Source organism: Lepidochelys kempii, chromosome 3, assembly GCF_965140285.1.
Source record: "Lepidochelys kempii isolate rLepKem1 chromosome 3, rLepKem1.hap1, whole genome shotgun sequence".
In the NCBI taxonomy this organism is placed as follows: domain Eukaryota; kingdom Metazoa; phylum Chordata; order Testudines; family Cheloniidae; genus Lepidochelys; species Lepidochelys kempii.
The window spans coordinates 18,502,665-18,526,563 of NC_136382.1; the positions used below are offsets into that span (position 1 = coordinate 18,502,665).

General features: G+C 46.8%; 1 protein-coding gene across 1 annotated transcript in view; it reads right to left on the reverse strand.

The window, feature by feature from the left end:
- The window catches only part of LOC140908532 (protein eva-1 homolog C), a 312,652-nt gene extending 289,144 nt beyond the window's left edge, over nt 1–23,508 (reverse strand). Inside the window, exon 1 of the mRNA XM_073335814.1 lies at nt 23,409–23,508. Coding sequence (XP_073191915.1) covers nt 23,409–23,508 — 100 coding nt within the window. The remainder of the gene's footprint in view (nt 1–23,408) is intronic.
- Nucleotides 23,509–23,899: the final 391 nt, after the last annotated feature.

The window sequence follows — 23,899 nt, forward strand, 5'->3', positions numbered from 1 at the left end:
ATGATGTAACAACATTATACATGTCACTCCATGCTCTCCACATAATTGTTCCAAGGTAGGGCAACTTCGATTTTATTCTTTTTGTGTGTCTGTCTGTCTGTCTGTCTCTCACACACACACACACACACACACACACACACGCTCCACCCCCTCGCTAAAACTGTAGGCTCTTTGGGGCCAGACTGTCTTATCATTGTGTGTGTACAGTGCCTAGCACAATGGGTTCCCAATCCCCCAGTGGGACCTCTAGATGCTGCCATAATACTATTGCTCCTATTTGGCAACATTGTCTATGACTGCTGTGATTGCAAAGCACACCCTTTATGCAATCAACATCTCTTCCTTCTGACACCTTGTCCTCCCACTCCAGTTTGTCTGTTCACTCACCTGTTGTGTGTCATGAACTCTCTGGGGCAGCAGCTGTTTCAGTTTAGAGATCAAGGACTAAATGGGCCCAGAGAATGAACTATCCTTTCTCCCACAAGCCTCACTTCCACTAGAGCAGGGGTCTCAAACACGTGGCCCACGGAGTTATTTCCTGCGGCCCGTTATAGGCACCGACTCCACCGGCAGCCAAGCTCCCCTCAAGCATGCCGCATCCCTGCTCCTCCGCCCACCTCCCAGCACTTCCCACCACTAGCAGCTGTTTGGCGGCGCTTAGGACTTTCCAGGAGGGAGGAGGCAGGAGCAGGGACATGGCACGCTCAGGAGAGGAGGCAGAGAAGAGGCGGGGCCAGGGCAGGGATTTGGGGAAGGGGTAGGAATAGGGGCAGGGTGGGGGCGGAGTTGGGGCGGGGACTTTGGGGAAGGGGTTGGAATGGGGGTGGGGCCTCATAGACTAGACAAGCAGTCTGCGGTATGAAGTTCAGCATGTATGATCCTTTGCTGTGAGTAGCTGGGAAGAATGTTTGTCAGAAGTGGCAACGTATTTTGTATGAATAGTTACTTTTAAAAGTTCCTGCCATTACACCTGTGTTGATAGACTGTTAGTGTAGATCATCATCAGTGTTACTGACCACATAAGGAATAGTTACAAGTGTTTATATTTTAATAAAACCCCTCTTTGTATTACAGTTTAAAAAAAGTTAATACATTGACTTTTAATAGCATACTATATTACTCTTCATTTTTTTCATTTTTGACTATACATTTGTATCATTGTATGAAAAGGTTTCAGTGATGCGGCCCTCGGGCCAATGTACTAGTCCTCATGAGGCCCTCTTGGTGATTTGAGTTTGAGATCCCTGCACTAGAGGATTCAGGTCTTGCAAGCACCTGAATGCCGGGCCATTTCTCGGGGTGGGTGAGCAAAGCAGTCACTGTGGGATCCAACTTCTGGGTGGAAGAGGTGGCTATGTCACTGTCTTTTTTTTCTCCTCTCTGCGCAGCTGTCGGGGGGGGGTGGGGAGGGTGTTGTTTGGGTGTGCGTTTTTTGGCTGTGTCGCTGGCATCCCCTTCAGCAAGTTACATGCAGCCCACTTGGAAAGAGAGGCTCAGTCACTACGGCATGAAAGTACTGGAGATTGTAGGATATTGTTCTGAATTTCTGGACAAATCTGAAAACACATAACAATCTACTCTTTCAGCTACATCAAAAGTAGCATTTATAGCACAATTGGTGAGGAAGCTATTGCAGCGTGTCAGTATTAATTATCCTTATTAAATAAATGTCATTACCTAGCACAGAGGTTAAAGAGCCACTCCCTATTGTCCCACCTCCCAACATCCCACTGATAGAGTTACATGCATGAGCCCAGCCCTGCAAATCCTCACTCCTGGGAGTGCTCCTATTGATTCCCATGGGCTCACCCACACAGGAAAAGGCTACTCACATGAGTATATCGCATTGATCCCCCCATGCTACTAATCAACAGCAATGAATCATTGCAAGAACTGGAGCAATCCAGACGAAACAAAGAGCTGCCAGTCCACAGACAGCCGCTCATATCACTGCAAGATTCTGCTCCTCTGCTCAGCTTAGTGCCACTAGCAATTGCTGTCTCCCCTAACTCGTTACAGTGTCAGCCAGGGTTAGATTTACCAGCCCTTGGGGACAGACAGCCGTTGCAGAGATCAGCTGGAGAAGTGTGCTGTCGGACACAGAGGATAAATTGGGTCCTGAACTTTCTTGAAAATCAGAAATGCCAGTTAGTTGTTCTTGGTGTTCAAAACATCTCCTGGGAGAAATGGGTAACTGGTTAGATGCGACTGAAGAAGAACAACTTGGATCTCTTTTTTTCCTTAAGTGGGTGTCTCCCCACCGTTTTTCCCCAGAAGCAGGTAGTTCCCTGTGTCTGGACATGAATGGGCTTGTACAGGTGTCACTGGGGGCCCTTGTTTTTATGATTCAGGCAGCCATGTCTGACCAGCAAGTGGCAGGAGGTTATGATGGGAAGTCAGGGAGAGCCCTACTTCCATCTAATGGAGGCCACACTGATCCCTAATACAACTCCATTCTAGTAAGAGCTTGGAAATTCAGTGCACTCCACTGATGCTCAATATGCTGTAAATCAAGTGAGACGTTTACACCACTCTGTGATTAGTCTCTAGACACTACGTTGTCCGCTACCTCCCTTCCTCCCACCAACAGGCTTCTACTAAGCAGAAACAATTCCCATCAGCTCCATCACTCTGAAGTACAGATGATAGAGAAATGCATAGAAAGGTTACAAGGGTCACGTGTCATGGAAAAAAAAAATCCCATGATAACACAGGACCAATTTGGGACAAATATATTTCTCCTGCATTTGAAATATGACATATTTTTCATCACACAATTGCCATATTTTGCAATGTGTCTTGAAAAAATAAAAAACTCCAGAGCAGGAGCAAAGGCAAAGTAGAAAACAGATCAGCAGGAGTTACACAGAAATGGTTCTGGCCACTTCGCGCAGTACTGCGGTCAGCGACTGAGCAGTCTTACTTTAAAGGCCCACTGTCAGGTATCGATGGCTTTCGTTTATTGTTAGGCTGCTCCTTATCATTAGCCTAACAATAAATGAAATGCAAGCACAGCTTGGGACCCACACATGTGTGCACCATTATCAACTGGGGATCCCCTTCGCTGCTCTACGCTCCCTTTTATAAAGGTTTGATCACTTTGATTTTGCATTTGGCTTGAACACACAAACCAGGAAGTGAACAAGCTTTCACAACAGAAGCAGCAACTAAACAAAAGATGCATGAAAAAAGAGACGTGCTTCAGAAAGAATCAGATCAACCTCTGGCGTTTCTAAGGGGTGATGTGAACAATAAAATCTAGAGAGAAAGAAAATTCAACAATTACCAATCTTCTAAAATGTAAAAAGAAAAGGAGTACTTGTGGCACCTTAGAGACTAACCAATTTATTAGAGCATAAGCTTTTGTGAGCTACAGCTCACTTCATCGGATGCATATCGTGGAAACTGCAGCAGGCTTTATATATACACAGAGAATATGAAACAATACCTACTCCCACCCCACTGTCCTGCTGGTAATAGCTTATCTAAAGTGATCATCAGGTGGGCCATTTCCAGCACAAATCCAGGTTTTCTCACCCTCCACCCCCCCACACAAATTCACTCTCCTGCTGGTGATAGCCCATCCAAAGTGACAACTCTTTACACAATGTGCATGACAATCAAGTTGGGCTATCCAATTTATTAGAGCATAAGCTTTCGTGAGCTACAGCTCATTAGAGCATAAGGACAGTGGGGTGGGAGTAGGTATTGTTTCATATTCTCTGTGTATATATAAAGCCTGCTGCAGTTTCCACGATATGCATCTGAGGAAGTGAGCTGTAGCTCACGAAAGCTTATGCTCTAATAAATTGGTTAGTCTCTAAGGTGCCACAAGTACTCCTTTTCTTTTTGCGAATACAGACTAACACGGCTGTTACTCTGAAACCTAAAATGTAAAGCATTTCATTGTAGTGAATTTACCTATAGCTAAGGGGGTTGGCTTGGAAATCTGTAACTTTGAAAAGGCATGTTTCTGACTCTGTATATTTGGAGTAGGAAAAACAAGAAGACATACAAGAGACATCTTCAAAAATCCTATCAATCATCTATGGAGGAGCACAGGAGAGACAGGCTCGTTGTTCTCTGTTCCGGTGTCAGGTTCCACCCCAGCAGAGAGCAGCCCGGACAGGGAAAGTCCCTCTTCGCACCCAGGCCTGGAGCATGTTCATTCTCTCGTGCTCATGTGCAGTCCTGTCACTTGCTGGGGCTGCAAGAGGGTGGACTGTGCTTAGCAAGGATGGAATCGGCAGAGATTTAGCTGCTAAAATCTGAGAAGTCTCTACTGAGCACATGCAAACTGTGTTTTATCAGAGGCTCATAACGGTAGGATTTCTACAGTTTTCATGGGTGTGGCAAAAGGCACCTCACTGACACAGAGACCACGCCCTGCCAAACTTCAAGACGCTGCTCCAAAGCATAGGGCTGCTACAGCATTTCCAAAAAAAGGTTGTCAGAAGTTGTGGCTGAAGTTTTCCAGAAAAGTTTAGCCTGAGGCAGGCATCCTACAAGAAAAATATCAGCCCAAATGGTTAAAGTTTGGTAACATTATATGCAAGTGAAAACAGGACCTGATACTGGGAAATGCTGGGCAACCCAGCAGCCTCACCAGCTCCACCTATAACAAGCTCATTAATCCTGTAAAACCAACAGAGCAAAGAAAGCGTGCAGCATTCTGTTCCTTCTTGTGCAGCCTCGGCAGAATCGTTTACTAACTTCTACTTGGTCACATCTGTAAAATCCATTTAAGGCAGGGGTGGGGAACCTCTGGCTGGGGGGCCAGATCCAGCCCCTGGCTTCATTTCATCCGGCCCGCAGCAAGTCTCTGCTCTGCGGGCCAGAAGCCTCAAGCCTCAGCACCTCCTCCCCACGCGCAGGGCTACAGCCGCAAGCACTGACTCAGCAGCATGTCCCTTCAGCTCCTAGGCAGGGGGGCGATCAGGGAAGATCTGAGTGCTGCCCTGTCCCCAGTGCTGGCTCCGCAGCTCCCATTGGCTGGGAACTGTGGCCAATCAGAGCTGTGGAGGTGGTGCTTGTGGGCGCGGGCAGCGCGAACCACACAGAGCCACCTGGCCCCTCCACTTGAGGTTGGATATGTTGCCACTTCCGGGGGGGGGGGGGGGGGGGGGGGGGAGTACAGAGCCAGGGCAGGCAGGCAGAGCCATGGGGAAGCCCCAAGCCTCCGTGCCCTCCCACCCCGCACAGGGCTGGATCTGCAAGCACCGGCTCACCCATTGTTGGAGGAAGGCTCCGAGCCTCTGCACCCCCTCCCCTCCTGCAAGGCAGTGTTGGCCTCTGACTGATTTTTTCTGTGGGTCAGCGGCCCCTGATAGAAAAAAGGTTCCCCACCCCTGATTTAAGACAAAGTGGGCAAAGAGGTGTCAGGGTAGGCCCAGCCAGCTGGCAAAGAGGAGTGAGGAGTAAAGAACCCAAAAAAACCCCTCAGATTCCCCCCAGGCTGAGTTGGCAGGATGAACAGTTAGACTTGCAAATGGAGCAGATTTGATACCCACGTCATTGAGGGGCAATAAACATGAAATGCCACAATGTTAATTGTAGAGTCACTTGTCAGAGTAAAGCCACATTTTAAGCCCTTGAGCTAGTCTTATATGCCAATACTCATCCTCAGCTCTACTCAAATTCAGCAATATTATATAGAATTCAAATTTCTAGTAAAAAATAGCCTGAAAGTACAGGCTAAAACAAAATGGTGTGATCACATTCTCTCTTGCAGCACTTTTACCGTTACAGGATAATGTAAGATCCCAATATAGGTGACTAGCTAGTTAAAAGATAAGTTGTCAGTAGATGATGCTGAAGAATAAAAAATATATAGTTCCTGAGTTTTGTAAGTCCAATTGAACTTCTTGCTGTGCACTTCAAGTGGCTTCCACTCTTGAGCTCTTAACATCGGGATAGTTTTTACTGCTGTACTTCTTTGTTGGGACTGACCAGAGACACTGAGGGCTAGATTCATAGAAGGGTTTGAGTTTCTAACTGCCACTTTAAGCACCTAAATCCCAGAATCAGGCTCCACCTGGATTCACAAAGCCCCCGCTCAGCTGCCACCCAACCTGTAGGTGCCCAAACTCACTCTGCAGCTAAATTTTGCAGTAAGTATTGCCTAGGCACCCATTTCTTCCTCTATGCACCATAGGTGCCGACTCCGTGGGTGCTCCAGGGCTGGAGCACCCACGGGGAGAAAATGGTGGGTGCTGAGCACCCACCCCCAGCGCCTCCCACCCACCCCCAGCCCTGCTGATCAGCAACTCCCACCCACCATGACAGCTGCTTCACGGCATGCACGGAGGCTAGGAGGGATGGGGGAGGAACGGGGACGCAGCCCCACTCGAGGGAGTGGGAAGGATTGGGCGGGAAGAGGTGGGGTGGGACCTCGGCTGGAGTGGGGGCGGGGCCTAGGGCAAAGGCAAGGGTCGAGCACCCCTTGGCAGTTTGAAAAGTCAGCGCCTGTCGTGTACATGTGCACTGCTGCCCCTCTCTAGGCATCCAGACACCTACGCCCCAGGGCAATGCACAAACTGGGGAAAATAGGTGTCCTGCTGCCTAACTCGTCTGGAGGGCCCAATCCAGTAAAAGTGCTCAGAGCTTGCCTACCAGATTGGGCCACACAGGAGAGTTCATACAAAATGGAGGAGCTCCCTCCTAACTTTTAGCCTAGGGGTTTGGGTAAGCACCTGGAATGTGGGAAACCCCCAGATCAAGCTCTCCCTCTGCCTGAGCAAGGATTGGAACAGGGATCTGTCACCTTGCGGCTGCATGCCCAAACCACTGGGCAATGGGATAGTCTGGTGTGGGGTTCACTCAGTCACTTCTGTTGAAGCCATGTCACTGGGGATAAATTAAAAATTCTTTGGGCCAGAGAAAAACACACATGAGCTGGAGAATGACTCTGTGGCCTGCTGGTTAGCGCACTCACCCAGGGTGTGGGAGACATAGGAGCCAGCCCCTGCTCCACTGACTCTCAGCATCCACACATGAGGAGACATGAGACTCTGTACTAAGCAGCTGCCCAGGCCTTCTGCTGGTATTAGCTGCAATTGCCCTTTTAACCAGGTTCAGTGTCTACTCTAAACACAGGTTTCAGAGTAGCAGCCGTGTTAGTCTGTATCCGCAAAAAGAAAAGGAGGACTTGTGGCACCTTAGAGACTAACCAATTTATTTGAGCATAAGATTTCGTGAGCGACAGCTCACTAAATGCAACATGCAGCACAGTGTAATGAGACGAGCCATTTTCAAATCTTTCCTCACACTTTGGTCAGAATCCAGTTTGTCCAAGACTGATCTGCTCCCCTCCCTCTGCAACTTTACCATTCATAGCAGAGCACGATAGTTTTTGAAGGGCACGTATTGAAGACCAACGCTCTACCCCACCTACTCCAATGTTTTCTGCCATGCCACATGTGCATCCAGTATTTTAAGGGTACTCCTAAATCAGGACTGCCCAGAGTTTAGCAGCATACAGTGAATGCAACAGATTACAGGTGCCAGGTTACAACATTCCATCTTGATCAACACTAGAGTCAAAATGGGGCATTAAAGGATTCCACTTGTAGTCTGTGTGGTCCACATCCTGTGCCAAAGAAGAGGGCACCCACTGGCTGCATTTATGGGTAGTAGCTGCATTTGAGGTGCCCTGTCCTACTTATAATTTTATTGTGTAAATGACCCAGAGCTGCCAACCCAGAGCAGTATCTCCCTGACATGAAGAAACACGCCTTAGGTCTAATGCATCCAAGCATTAAGCACCTGCTGGAAGAGCAGAAGTACAGACTTTAATTACTATGAATGTGAGCTCATTCTCACTCAATGAGCTGAAACAGGCATGCTCAGATCAGTCCGACATCTGAATCAGAACGGAGAGACAGCACACAGTCTTTCCTGAGGCAGAAGCAGCAGCTAAAGAGTGGGGGCAGGGGAGTTTAAATCTCAAACTTTTCTTTCAAGAAAACTTAGAACAATGCAGAATGGTTACTTCTCGATCAAATTTCATCAGCAAGAGGAGGAATTGGAACCTAATTCAAAGCTTATTCATACCCTGCAAAACACCAGGAAAGTCAATGGAGTTTCTGCACCAGCATAAGTCACTGCAGAATTTGGCCCTGCTTGTCCATATGGAATGGGGCTCAGCTCACAAGTTGTGAGTCACAACCAACCATGGTTCTTCATTAATGAAAGCTAAAATTAGGAGTTAGGCCTATTGGAACTAGTGATGATCAGTACATGAGCAATATTGTGTAAATTATAAGTCTCATCCCACTTCCTTTGACACATGGGTCCTGCAGGCATTGGATCACTTCCTATATGCATACACACACTTTAATACACCACAGAATGGATGGAGCTGGAGAAGTTCTCATAAATCTAGGCAAGAGGGAATGACAATGATGTTAGAAACCATGGCCAAATTTTTCAGACTTGGTTGCCTAATGATGGGCACCTAAATCACTGTTTAAGCACCTACATTAAAAAATGGCCTGATTTTGAACTCTGAACACCCCATTACAGTCAGGCAAAATTTATTAAAGTACCTACATATGTATTTAAGCGTCTAACTTTAGACAACCAAGTTTGAAAATTATGGTCCATATTTTTTCCTCTGAAACGTAGTGCCCTCTTTTCAAAATGAATTTATAAACCCAAGTTTACTTTTCAACTATTTATACTTGTTTATTTTTTGCATTGTATATGAACAATGAAAAGAGATAGTTTCACTTTTGTTTACAGTCACTTTCTAGTCAATTTCACTTGCAGACTCTCCTGCATTAATGAAACATTGCCATGTTTGGGTTGCAAACACTGCAGGAGGATGCCAGCTCAGAGGGATTTTTGGTTGTTTCAAACTGTTTCTGTAGGATTCTTTTTAATTCACTGAAGTTCTGTTGGATGTAGATTGTATGAAACCTGCTTTCACAAGTCTTTCATCTGGAGCTAAAGTTTACCAGACCCTGTCATTTGAGTAATTGCATAAACATTTTTTCATTAATTCATTGGCATCTGCACCTTTAGCACAATACAAAGGGCAGGAAACTTACTGTAGCATCATTTTCCTGCAACAGACTGTGTGTGAAATGGGAGCAGTTGCAAATTGGCTCTCTTGACACCTTCTTATCTATGCAGTTAAAAATAACCAAGCAGACTTTTTCAAAAAGAGAAATGTTTCCCTCTTCTAAAGCACACTTTTGTCAGCAGCCCGGTTCTATTCAGTAGAGAAATATGTATGTACAGTCTATTTAAACTCTACCACTCATTGCACGTGAGTTCGGACCCTCAGGGTTTCTTCTGTTACAGCTGACAACATCCACCATGCCTAAAGTAGTGCAAGGAGCTGCATTCCTTACACTGCTTTAGGTGTCGGGGATGTCATCAGCTGTAGCTGGGGAGACAAACATGTCAGCCCCAACTCAGGTCTTGGCATGTAGAGCCTTTCAGTTCAAATTCAGATATTATACGCTAACCAGCCCCTTCGCCCCGCCCCACTTTAATTTACATGTGCAAATCTAGTGCATGTGGTCCGAGCTCTGGAGTCTAAAGTTCTCCATTTAGTCACAAAACAGGCTCTGGAAGGGCAACAACAGTTCACGTTTCTCCCCGTGCCTCCAAACATGACTTGGCGGAATCACCTCTGGGTTGTACTCTAGGTTTGAACAGTGGTGCGAGTGCAGGGATCAGGTGCTTCTGCCTCCAGGTCGCAAGACCAACACAAAAAGTTCCATAAGCTAAGTCAGGCCTCACTGAGTCCTGTGCAACCACATTGCAGCTTCTCAATTTGCACAGGTGAGACTGGATTGTAATGCAGTAAACAATTCTGTTGCTAATTGTAAGGGGACTGTTGCCCCCTTACTAACCTTCAGTGGGGGTGTTTTGGTTGGCTAGCTCCCAGTACTAAAAAGGGGGAAGGGTTGATGGGGAATCAGGACCCTGAGACTGACAGCCCCCAGGAACAAGGGGAGAGGCCAATGCGCCAGGTCAGCCTGAATGACAGGGCAAGCAGGCTAATCAGAGCGTCAGGAGGCCAGGGAGGTCCCGTCCTCCCTGTGAGCTGGATTTGCCTGGGTCAGACAGAGTGGGGCCGAGCTAAGGAGAAAGCAGGGGCCCAAGCTGAGCTGGGGAGCAGAGCTCTGCCAGATCCAGAGGGACCAAAAAAGCAGCCCGGAGAGAGCAGACCCTGTCCTGGGAGCAAAGCTGCAGCCCCAAAGCCAGAGGCACAGCCCAGAGAGAGCAGACTTGCCCTGGGAGCCGAGCTGCAGCAATCAGAGCCAGAGGGGCCAGAAAAGCAGCCCAGGAAGCAGGTCAGTGCTGGGAGCAGAGTCACAGAAGCAGCCTGCGGAGCAGATCAGACCTGTCCTGGGAGCAGAGCTGCAGCAAACAGAGCCAGAGGGGCCAGAGAAGCAGCCCAGGGAGTTGGAGGCAGAGCAGCAGCAGCAGTGCTGAGGCAGAGTGGTGGAGCTGGGGCTGGAGCAGTCTGGAGCTGGGTGCGGTGAGCAGCTGGGGAGAGCGAGGGGGACCCTGGGCAGCGGGCCCAGCACAGGGAGACCCCTCAGCCAAGAGGCTCTGGAGGCCAGGCTTGGATCGTAACCCCGACAGGCGGGGGCGACACTGGGAAGAAGGGTCCTACCACTTAGAGCCTGAGAGCGCGTGGCCACCACCAGAGCAAGTGTCCAACCCACAGCATCCCTGCAGCACAGCCAGGGCCTGAGCAGGAGGCCTGGGACTTACAAGGAACAAACTGTGAACTGCCCGGACATTCCAGAGACACTGTCATGTTCCCTGCCACAGAGCGGGGTGATGTGTTTCCTTTAACCTTTCCCATTGTTCCTTATTCTTTTTTAAATTGTTGATTAAATAACTTGCATTTGCTTTAATTTCTATGTAATGGTCAGTGGGTCAGAGAAGTGCCCAGGGCAGAGAGCGTACCCCGGAGTGGGGACACCCTAGCCCCTGTCCTAGGTGACCACAGCAGGGTTGGGGGTCGAGTCCCCCAGGAATCCTGGGCCCAGCCTTGTTGGGGTTACGAGGACTCTGCCAGACAGGAGAGTGGAAGGGGAGTCCTCAAGGGCAGGGAGGCCACTGGATAAAGGAAGTGGGAGCGAGGACTCAGATCCTTTCGCTAGCCCACTTCACCGGGGTAGTGCAGAAGCCAAGAAAGTTCCTCACAATAGCGGGACTATTCCCCCGCTTACGCAATGCACAAGGAGGAACAGAATGCTGCTGACGCTCTCATAGCTGTGCTGGTGCAATGGCCCCAGCATGGCTGACACCAGGCACATAGCTAAAAGCATGAGTCTCTGCAGCTTGAGATAAAGAGCCAAATTTCTCAAGCTCAGCTCTGTCATAGACCCAGACCAGAGGTTCTCAAACTGTGATCTGTAAGCTTCATTCAGGTGGTCTGCGGATAGTTCCCTCTAAGGTGCGCGCCCTTCACACAAGAGAATGAAGGGCCACCACCTAATTAGGGGAGCCATGTCTGCGTGGCTCCCCTAATTAGGTGCCTGGAACCTGGAGAAGACACACATGTAAGGTGAGGTGGTGACCTGGGGGGAGTAAGGGAGTGGGGCCAGCGGGGTGAGAAGAATTTGGGACATGCAGGGCTGCGGCAGCCAGAGAAAAAGATGACTTTCCCCAGCTCCAGGGCTGCAGCTGCCGGGGAGAGACCCCCCTCCTTCCCAGCCCCAGCTCAGGGGCTGCTGTGGCAGAGGTGAGACCCCCCTCCTTCCCAGCCCCAGCTCGGGGGCTGCAGCGGCAGGGGGAGAGAGGGCACATCCATCGCATTAGAAAGATAAGACTACAGATATTAAAATATGAGTTGTGTGCTTTTAAACGTAGAACAAAAAACTATTATTATTATTAAGGTTTTTTTATATAGCGCTTTTATCCAAAGCACCCTACAATAGGTCAGCTAACGGTACAAACAACATTTGGAAAGATCATTAAGTGATCCACCGAGACCCTCAGCGATTTTCAAGTGTTCCGAGAAAAAAAAGTTTGAGAATCACTGACCCAGACAATCTGTGGATCAGGTACAGAGGGGGACACAAAACCACAAACCAGTAAGCCCCACAGGCTCAATTTACTTTTGTCACTACAGTTAGGAAATACGTCTTTGAATACACTAAGGCTGTGTCCGCTGGTTCCCTAGATGCCTTCGAGGAGCAGTGGACGCTGTCTGGGATTCTCTACTCGGTATCCCCCTCTGAATCCCTGATTTTGACTCTCTGACCCTCACTCCTTTCCCTGTTTTCTCATTAGTTGTCCCCTGGAATTAGTTGGACTCTGGGTCTGGTAGTTCCTCCCCTTAGGCTGAGGTGAGGAGCCTTTGGCTGTGGGCAGGCAGATTCCCAATAGGTTCTAGCTGCCTGAATTCTCACACACCTGAGGTCCAGGTTTCTCTTTCCCTACACACTCCCTTCTTAGGGGAACGCACTGGAGTCTTTTTGTTCAGACTTGCCCCCAGGGTGGTTATCCAACTTCCACCCACAAAAGTTGCATTTCTTGGGTGGGGAACACCCCCGTAGTTCTGTTTCTGCCCATAAGTCTTCACACCAAGAGCAACCTGATGGGCTACTCACCTAGCTTATTTCCCCTTTGCTTTGGGGCAGAGCCTGCTGTTGTTCCCCATTTTTCTCCTCAAGTAGGGATTCTGGTCTTGAACTGGGGCTGGGGTTCCTCCCACCATTCTGGTGGTAAGGGTCCCTGTCAGACTTCTATCAACAACCTAGGCGTACTCTTCTCTCCTACATCTTGTTCTGGGCTACCTCTCCCTTTCCCTGGGGAGGTCCTATTTTTGCTCCTTGGTCTAGGGTTTTCTGATTTTTCTGTTTGAAGCCCCTTTTCCTCATTCCCTGTTGCCACTGCTTTTTGCCACAGGGGACCCTGGGACCCATCTTCCCCTTTTAAGGGAAGGGACTCCAGTCAGTTCCCACCATGACTGGATGAGGCAGCTTATCTATTACCTGGCCCACTCCCATTTGAACTTCTCCTTCATCTCTAGGGGGAATCTCAGCCACTGGGTAGAGTCTCCTTTTCCCATTTATGCACTCCAACTCTAAGCTTCTACCTGGCAACATTCATAAGAATACAAGAACGGCCATACTGGGTCAGACCAAATGTCCATCTAGCCCAGTATCCTGTCTTCCAACAGTGGCCAATGCCAGGTGCTCCAAAAGGAATGAACAGAACAAGTAATCATCAAGTGATCCATCTCCTGTCACCCATTCCCAGCTCCTGAGGCTAGGGACACCATCCCTGCCCATCTTGGTTAATGGCCATTGATGGACCTATCCTCCGTGAATTTATCTAGCTCTTTTCTGAACCCTGTTATAGTCTTGGTGTTCACAACATCCTCTGGCAAGGAGTTCCACAGGTTGACTGTGCATTGTATGAAGAAATACTTCCTTTTGTTTGTTTTAAACCTGCTGCCTATTTCTTTCATTTGGTGGCCCCTAGTTCTTGTGTTATGAGAAGGAGTAAATAACACTTCCTTATTTACTTTCTCTCCACCAGTCATGATTTTATAGACCTCTCTCATAACCCCCCTTAGTTGTCTATTTTTCAAGCTGAAAAGTCCCAGTCGTATTAATCTCTCCACATACGGCAGCCGTTCCATACCCCTAATAATTTTTGTTGCTCTTTTCTGAACCTTTTCCAAAGTCCAGTATATCTTTTTTGGGGTGGGGCGACCACATCTGCACGCTGTATACAAGATGTGGGCGTACCATGGATTTATATAGAGGCAATATGATCTTTTCTATCTTATCTCTCCCTTTCTTAATGATTTCCAACATTCTGTTTGCTTTTTTGACTGCCGCTGCACATTGAGTGGATGTTTTCAGAGAACTATGCACAAGGACTTCACAATCTCTTTCTTGAGTGGTACCAGGTCTTTACCAAATCCCTTTGAGTCCAGTGAGCGTCTTGAGGCAGTGTCCAATCCTGCTGCCGCCTCCTGCCCACTCCTACAGGAATGGTTAGCAGTCCCTTTTTTTGCCTGTCTCCAATAGTCACAGTCCACCTACATTCCATTACTACGCAGTCCCACTTTATAAGCCTCCATCCCCCAAACTGACAACAAACCACTCCCTGGGTCCCTGAAGGAGTTCCCCTCATCTCCTTTTTCTTTTCAGTCATCCTTGGTGTGGCAAAGTCACCCCTCTTCTCCCCTGACTCTGGTCCTTGAAATAGCCAGACCTCTCTCCTGGGAAAGTCCACTTCCACAAACCCTTCTGAGAGTTTGATCGCTGCCTATGGCCCCAGACACAGGTATTTATAGAGAGGCTCTGGAGAAATTGTTGCATTATTATTATTTTGGTCTATATTTTGCCCCTCTTCCCCCCCACCCCCCAAACCTCATCACTGCAGTATCTGAGCGCCTCACAATCTTTATTGTATTTATCTTCATACACTCTTGTGAAGTAGGGCACTGCTATTATCTTCATCGTAATGATGAGAAACTGAGGCACAGAGAGACTAAGTGATTTGCCCAAAATCATATACGAAATCTGTGGCAAATCAGGATTTGAATCCAGGTCTCCGACAGCCCAGACTATTTCTAAACAGCAAAAAAATTAAAGCAACATTTTAAACAGATAACGCCTCCATGTGCAGTCAGTCACTTTTCTGGCATCTCAAAGAGGCGACATTTCAGTTTAACTTCTGTTTACAAGTATATAGAGTATTGCAGTGTATTGGCTAGCGTGCATCTTCCCCTCTGTCTCCCTTGGGGTTTCATACTGCCTCCCTTCACAATCATCGCTGAGCACTGTCCACAGAAAAATTAATAGTAACTTTGACCATTGACTTCTACGGAAGAGAACCACTCAACTATGTATTGGACCATGTACTGCTACCAACAATTCTCCCTTCACTCACATGTTAAGGGTCTGCATTTTAGGAGCAGGAGAAGGAATGTTTTCTCCTGTGGCACCATGATTTCCCAAACAGTCTTTATGCTCAGCATAGCAACAACCATGAAGTCTTAGGTGAACATGGATTGGTTCCATGATTTTTTTTGAGATATATACCAATGCCATATAAATAACTTCCTGCATCAGAACATACACCCTCTTTCCTCCTATTTGAAACCCTTTGGACAACTGTTAACTCACACCAAGAGCCTTGTCTACAAGTAGAGTTGCACCAGTTGAAGATAAGTTGTGATTTTTAAACTGGTTTAGATAAACCAGTGCAGAAGGCTGCATGGTCACTCTTATCTCAGTTTAAGAGTGGCTTCAGATCAGTTTAGCTGATTCATAGATTTTTAAGGCCAGAAGGGATCATTATGATCATCTAGTCTGACTCCCTGTATAACACAGGCCACAGAACTGCCCTAAAATAATTCCTAGGGCAGATCTTTTAGAAGAAATACCCAATCTTGATTTTAAAATGGTCAGTAATGGAGCATCCACCATAACCCTTGGTAAACTGTTCCAATGGTTAATTACCTTCACTGTCAAAAAAGTATGCCTTTACTTCCAATCTGAAGCGGGTTTGTCGTAGACTTAAGCTAACCTGATTTCAGACCCTCAGACCAATTTACGTGTTCATGCTGAGAGTGTTATAGCAATTTAGTTACATTGGTTTAGATTAAATCAGTGCACAAACCATAATCGGCATGGCCCCTCTCCTGTAGCTCAAATAGAAGTTATGTGTTTGATGCAGGAATCACTGGGTGGAATCCTATACAGGAGGTCAGACCAGATGATCAAAATATTCCCTTCTAGCCTTAAAATCCGTTAAGCCCACACAAGGCACACAACACCAGAAGTTCAGTGAGGCTGGTTTGGTGTGGAAGGGGACAGTGTGGAAGGGGACAAACTGGGTTTCAAGAGAAAAAGTCCTTCAGCCCCTGTAGAGACCTAGGTTAGAGCACTGCGGGGTGGTAAGGAGGAAGGCAAGGGGCTTAGCTGGTTTTGTCTGAGGTTGTTTGTTTGCCCATTGTAGCGAAGGCCAGGAGTACAAACCCTCCTCCCCAAATTACACAGCTGTGTTAGAGCCATTGAGAACAAAACGCTGTCTACCTTTCCCTTGCATTAACACACGGCTTCCGTTCACTGCCCAGTTTTCAACACGCTTGGATAATGGACCTCCCCCTGACCTGACTGAACCCATTCACTTCTCCAAACCCAATATCTAAGTCTACTTAAATGCCATTCAGAAGCTGTTAGCCTGTCAATTTCTGTGATAATTTGGTGAATGGACTTGTCAAACAAATTGCCATTATTACGGGCTGACTAAATGCGAGCAGGGAGAGGAGGCTCTTCTCCTACCCCTGCTAGCCCCCTACCCCCATCAGCTCAGACAAACACAACGAGCCAATTAGGAGGTAAGTGACAAAGGCAGCTCACAATTTAAGCCAGCCCTGCTTAAACAAAAAGCACGCTAGCAGCTTTAAACCTAGGGAAATTTCTTCAAGGGACGTTCACAAAAGCTGCAGAGCAGTTAGCCAGCACGCAGGATCCAGGCGAGGCGTTATTAGCAAACATTTCTATTGTGTGGGCCTCAGGTTGGGGCCGCATTGTACTTGGTGCTGTAGAGCCATAATCAATGAAAGTTCCTGCCCCAGAGAACTGCTATGACAGATATAGGTGTGATGGCCAACAGCAGGGTTGAACCAGGGACCTCCAAAGCTAAAAACATCAGCTACTATAGTTTGAGCTAAAGAGCTCTGGAGCTGGGGGCTGTAACAGACTAGTGTCCTTGGTGGAGGACCTGTAACATACCCACACCAGTGGGGTACATAGACTGCATCTCTTGGCAAAGCTTTCAACTGGTGCATTTTAAGTCAGCACTAAGGACCACATTTAGTCCCATTCTCATCTGTCCAGCACCACAAGTGAGTGAGGTGCAGGACAGTACACAGAACTGGCAACACTGCATGCCCCAAGGAACCTGCACGTTAAGGCCTAGTCTTCCCAGTTCCAGCCCCCTCTGTAGCTGCAGTGGTATAACCCCCAGCAGGCAGGGTAAACAAGGAGAAGGCATGATTTACACCCTTCAGCTTACCCCAGTTCCAAACTCTGTCAGCACAAGCAAAGCTGCTATTTGTCTGCACTAGGGGCTTCTGTCAGTGCAGCTGCATGGATGGCTGAAGCCGGGGCAAATCCCCAGTGTGGAGAAGGTACGAGGCACTCTGATGGGTGCAGACACAAGTGATACACACAGATGGCAGGATACACTAGGAAATCCATAGGTGAGGATGACTTGAAGGCTGCCCCTCACCCCCAACTGATTTAGGACCTGCAATGAGCTGCACTCTGGCCAACTGCTATTCTTGAGCGGATCCACATCGACTTAAATGGGGCTGCACCTAGGTTCACACAGAAAGGATCAGGGCTTAGAACTAGTGCTGGACTTGGCCCTGAAGAGGTTACTTTCCTCTTCACAAATCCTACTGACACTAATAGGATTTCATTTGGAACATCGTGAGCTCATTCCCTAAGCCTCTGGGTGAATTCACAGCAGGAATTTGTACAGCACCCAGCAAAGTGGGGCCCTACTGCTAATGGGTGCCTCCAAGTGCTACTGTAAATGTCCAGCAAGTCAGCTTACACATAAGTCCAAAGGGCAGAGCGTGTTTTGTTTTGACAGCAAAACTCACTGCAAGGGTGGAAGATGGATGAGCTTGATAAGTTTATGGAGGGGATGATATGATGAGATTGCCTATCTGGGACTGCTAGTAGCAAATATCTCCAACAGCTGGAGATGGGGCACTAGGTGGGGAGGGCTCCGAGTTACTAGAATGAATTCTTTCCCCAGTTCTGGCTGGTGGGTCTTGCTCACATGCTCAGGGTACAACTGATCGCCATATTTGGGGATAGGAAGGAATTTTTCCCCAGGTCAGATTCATAGATATTAAGGTCAGAAGGGACCATTATGATCATCTAGTCTGACCTCCTGCACAACGCAGGCTACAGAATCTCACCCACCCACTCCTGTGATAAACCTCACCTAAGTCCTCAAATCATGGTTTAAAGACTTCAAGGTGCAGAGAATTCTCCAGCAAGTGACCTATGCCCCATGCTACAGAGGAAGGCGAAAACCCCCCAGGGCCTCTTCCAATCTGCCCTGGAGGAAAATTCCTTCCCGATCCCAAATATGGCGATCAGCTGAACCCTGAGCATATAGGCAAGATTCACCAGCCAGATACCCAGGAAAGAATTCTCTGTAGTAACTCAGATCCAACCCCATCTAACATCCCAGAGACCGATGGCAGAGACCCTGTGAGGGTTTCACCTTCCTCTGCAGCGTGGAGCACAGGTCACTTGTAGGTTTAAACTAGAGTAAATGGTGGATTCTCTGTAACTTGAGGTCTTGAAATCATGATATCAGGACTTCAGTAACTCAGCCAGAGGTTAGGGGGTCTATTACAGGAGTGGGTGGGTGAGGTTCTGTGGCTTGCGATGTGTAAGAGGTCAGACTAGATAATCACAGTGAACTCTTATGGCCTTAAAGCCTATAAGTCTAAAACAAATTAGAAGTTTTTAGAATAGCAAGAATCAACAGGGATTTTATCTGGCTGTGTATTAATCCTGTGGGTTTAAATTTTGAATTTAAATTCATTGTGGGTCTTGAGGTTAATGTTCAGAGACCCAGGAGATCAGCATTCTAGTCCTGGCTTTGCTACACACTTCAGATGCGATTTTGGATCCCAAAATCTGTGTCTCAGTGACCCCATTTGTTAAATGAGGATAATACTCCTCTACTTCCCAGAGTTCATTAATGTTTGTAAAACCCTTTGAGGTCTTTAGCTGGGATGGGCTCCAGAAGTGCAATGTATTCGGATTACATATGACGACTAGAGAGGATACAACGTGCAGATAAGAAAAGCTACTCTTGCTACTGCATACCTGGGTATTTGTTCATAGCTCTTTTCTTTCTGGAAGAGGATGGAGACACAACTGTCACTGAAGGCTTCAATGCACAAACACGAAAGCGTGGAGAGTTTGGTTCCCTAATGACCATCTAGAACCACAGGGTCCTCAGCGTTAGCTCCACTGAACAGAAGCATGATGTGGCAAATCACACAATTTATTGCAAACACTCAGATCAGTCAAGGCAGCGGCTCATGCCTTATTAGCAGAAGTGGCTGCAGAATGCCTGGTTACCCTCCCACACACACACTGCCAGTTGCTTAAAGAACTATAACAAAAACCTTCAAAACTCTTCACATAGTTCAAATACTTCACATAAAAGGAATTTTTATTCTTACATCTCAGATTACAAGAGCCCCTAACGTGACACATGCTTAATTTGTCCGTCCCCCCCTTTTTTTTAAAAAAAAAAAACACAACACATGCAAGCTGCTCTGGCAGTAGGATTCCAGTGGAAATCTGAGGCAGCACGGTCTAGGGTAGGGTCAAGACACCAGTGTTCTATTCCAGCTCTGCCACCAACGTACTCACATGACCTAGAGCAGGGGTAGGCAACCTAGGGCACGCATGCCAAAGGCGGCACGCAAGCTGATTTTCAGTGGCATTCACACTGCCCGGGTCCTGGCCGCTGGTCCAGGGGGCTCTGCATTTTAATTTAATTTTAAATGAAGCTTCTTAAACCTTTTAAAAGTCTTATTTCCTTTACATACAATAGTTTAGTTATATATTATAGACTTATAGAAAGAGACCCTCTAAAAATGTAAAAATGTATTACCGGCACGCGAAACCTTCAATTAGAGTGAATAAATGAAAATTCGGCACACCTGAAAGGTTGCTGACCCCTGACCTAGAGCAAGTCGCTCAATCTCTCTGGGCCCCTGCTTCCCTTCCCATCGTCTATCTATTTATATTTCTCTTTAGGCAGGCGCTATCTGTCACTGTACAGCTCCTCGCACAATGGGGCCCTTGGTCTCCGTCGGGTGCTGGAACAATTTTTATAGTGGGGGAGCTGAGAGCCATTGAACCAAACTGTAAACCCGGCATATAATGGAAACCACTTCAAGTCAGAGGGTGCAGCAGCACCCCCAGCACCTCTAGTTCCAACCCTTCTAGTCAGGGCCTACAGTAATACTTGCAGTGCTAATGCAGACCAAGTTCTGCCATGGCGTGTTTTGCCTATGCAGGGACTACAGATTTGGATCCTCAATAACCATTTTTCCTTGAAACAGCACTGCCTTGTGAGTGCCTGCTTTCCCCGTGGGGGATGCTGCTCTACACACACAAGGAGACCTGCATCTGAGTCCCCGCCCTGCTCTCACCTTCCCCAAACGGACAGCGGTTGGAATTGCTATGGAAGCCCCTGGTAGGAAAGGGAGGGTGTGTGCCACACCCTCCTGCTGCTCGGCAGTAACAGTGATGGATCATAAAGGAGCATTAATGGACTCAAATGTGAGTCCAGTTCAGCCCTACCCAGCCAGGACAAAGGTGGCTACAACACAGGTTTTCAAAGGGCGAGGGCAGAGCCGGTACTTGGCATAAGCAGAGTAAGCAATTACTTAGGCCCCAAGCAGCTCCAAGGGGACCACCTGTTTGCTTTTTATTATAAGAACTTGTGTGTTTTAGTATTGCGGGGGGTAGGGGTGGAAAATGTTCCTGTTTTGGGCCCCCAATGGCTAACGCTGGCTCTGGGTGATGGCTGCAAGCAGGAGATAATGCAGAGAGAATAAAAAGCCATTGAGCCCATGGGGACAGACACTGTGACCATGTTGGACTTCCACTCGGGGACAGATCCCTTGTCCCTACAGCTGGTGAAATTCAGACAAGGACCTTGGGTGGAGGGAAGAACCTGGAGCTGGCTGTCCTGCTTTGCCAGTGACCTTTGCCTCCTAAGCCCCAGGGAAGCCCTTTACAGCCCCACCAGAGAGGGGTCTGTGTGCTCTGCTCTCCTGGCCATGGCAACTGTGGTCAAACAGCAAGAGACCAAACATACATTCAGATCTCTTTGCAGGAGGGTCTAGCTTCTCTTTCCAGGAAATCAATAATTCCCCATTCTGGATGGTGGCAAACAAACAATCTACATATCTGGTTTGCCTTAATAATACTTCACGGGCAACCGCAGCAGATATGGGGAGTCCACCTGTGCATGTTTTCTTACTGTGCAAGAATGAGCATTTTATACCGTTCTGAGCCAGTGTCCCTCTACGGAGATGCACCACATTTGTCCCAAACTTTGGTGATATGTCAACTGGGCTGTCCCATCAAGGATTGTGGCAATATGATAAAAGCGTTATTAGTATTTATCTCTGTAAAAATCATTGCAGCTGGGAAGGTAGGTAAGTGGTAGGTATTGTTAGGAGGAATATTGTAGTTTTATCTAGTACCTTTCATTCCGAGGATACCAAAACACTTAATGCACAAATCAGTATTATGGTAGCACCCACAAAGTGGTAGGCTCTGTACATACCTAGAGTGAGACTTGTTCCCCGTTCCATAGCCCACAGTGTGAGAAAACTGGTGACAAAAGCCCCACAATCAACGTTTCAACGCAGTATCCAACCGACCCGCAGCGCAGCAAGTGGGTAAGAGAAGGGAGACTTTGGACAAGGACAACAACAGGTGCCATGGACCTCACTGAAAACTTCCACAATCATTAGACTTCATGGAAATGCCAAAGCACAGAGTTTCCTTGGTGGGATTTGAATCTGTGGTTGAAAGAAAGCTAGGTATTGCCAAGCTAATACTTAGACCACTGACCTATCCCCTCCTTTTTAATTGAGCGCGCTGTAGTTTTGAATTCATTGGTACCCCATAGGACATGATTTTGCTACCACTGACTTTCTTATACCTGCTTTTAAAGTGGTAGCATCCTTCCAAGCCAGCATCCCCACACTCTATTGAATTGGTTTTCTTTTTCTGGTTGGGCTGCTAACATTCACTTTGTGCCTACCCTTACTGCTGGCCCAACTGACATTTATGCTAGTGCCTTAAGATCACAATGTACATCATTATGCTCTTGCCAATAAGGCTGGCTGGGATGTGAAGTGTCTATATTTTAGTAGGATCAGTACTTTCTGCACAGGAACTGAAATATAAAAGGCAATTTCAACAGTTGTTCCTAAGTAGCCCACCCCACACACATCCACTCTGCACCAGCTTGCTTTCAATGATGGATACAGAGAAAGCTCAGTGCTAAAGAAACTTTAAAGAGAACAAAACTACTATAAATTGGAAGTGCCTCAGCTCTTTCCATTCACAGGCAGATCTGCTTTGAATGGCAGCCACAGAATTGATCGGCCCCCAAAAGAGACGGAATCGCAGGCACGTCAGCCCCTTCAATACACTTTAAGTAAAGACTTAAACCCACCATATTCTAGTCCCCAACTGAAACTCCACAATAAACACCTTTATAACACAAATCCCTCTGCAACATGCAAAGGCATTGGCTCCCAAGAACCAAGCTGTAATGTTGTGATGTATTGAAACTGCAATTGTGTACTTCAGTCTAAATCTTCTGATGACAGTTCTTACTAATGACATTTTTCCACCAACAAACTAGAATAGGCAGCTCTCCTCCACTAAAAAGTTTTAAAACATTCTTTATAAAGAGTATCCTGAACTGTTCTTAGCTCTAAGAAATACACAAGTGCATTCAGAATTCGATCAGATATTCTGGAGTCAATATTGCCCCATCACTAATGAGCTGACTGATTACTCCTAATCTCATGCAAAATTAGATCTACATTGTTGTTTTATAGGCTGGAGTTGCTTTGACACATCTCACAGCCACAAGAGCAGCAGAAATCTAATTTTAATGTGACTATTACAGCTGTATATAATAGTCATAAAACATATAGCATTTCACATCTTTAAAGTGCAGTACATGTAACTACTGTGAAAGTTTCATGATATATGCTGTGGAAAACAATGTGAAACTGATAAAGATGTCTTTAGAAGTGAGTACCAGTAATTTTTGAGCATTGTACAAGTAAACATAGGGTCAGATTCCAATCCATTTACTTACAGCTAGTAGCATCTAACTCTTAGTATTCCTATGGACTGCAATGAACTATTTGCTGATTAAAGGTACTATTTAACATGAGCAAAGATGTCAGAATCTAGTCCATAATAAAATATCCTGATCCTACTGTATTAGTTTTAACTTGTGTCCAGAAACTTCCCAGCCCTGTAATCTAACTCTTTTCCACCCTCTCACACATACATATTTCCATCCAACACCACAAACTTAGGAAAGTTTACATAATTCCCTTCCCCCCATTTCTTGAAGTTATTCAGAAATATCTCTGCTGAAATATTTTAGCTGGGGTTGCTAAGAAAGTTTAAATAATTGAAATCCTCTTAATGAAGATCTGCTTCATCATATTTTAAAAGAATTAAAAATTGCTCTCATTATAACTATTTCAGACCCATTTGGATCCACTTTTCTTGGGTTGTTCTTGAAGAATATCTATTATAAACTCTCACTTATAACCAATACACTTCAAAGGATTAGAGCTTCACTCCTACCTGAGAAGTCTGAGGAAGTCTTAGCAAAGTTGCTGAGAGCTGTCAAGCACATTACTCCTAAGAGAAAGGTAGAAGTGGGAGACACATCTGGGCAGTTCATCCTTAAATATCCTCAACTGCTTGTTTTCTTCCAGAGAAAATAAATCTCTTTCTCCACCCAGCCTGATACTCCTCATTGCAGAGAGATCACTACTAGTCCCCTGGCTTGTGAATGATCACAGCAACCAGCCAGGAAGCAAAAGCACTCACTGAACACACATCGCTGGGAGTGAGTGAATGGATCCCAGAGTGAGTGAAACTGACGAATGAGACAGACCTACCTGGGCCTTGGCTGCATTCCCAGGGTCCTAAAGACCACCCTTCAAACTCCAGTATCAGAGCGGTAGCCGTGTTAGTCTGGATCTGTGAAAGCGGCAAAGAATCCTGTGGCACCTTATAGACTAACAGACATATTGGAGCACAAGCTTTTGTGGGTGAATACCCACTTCTTC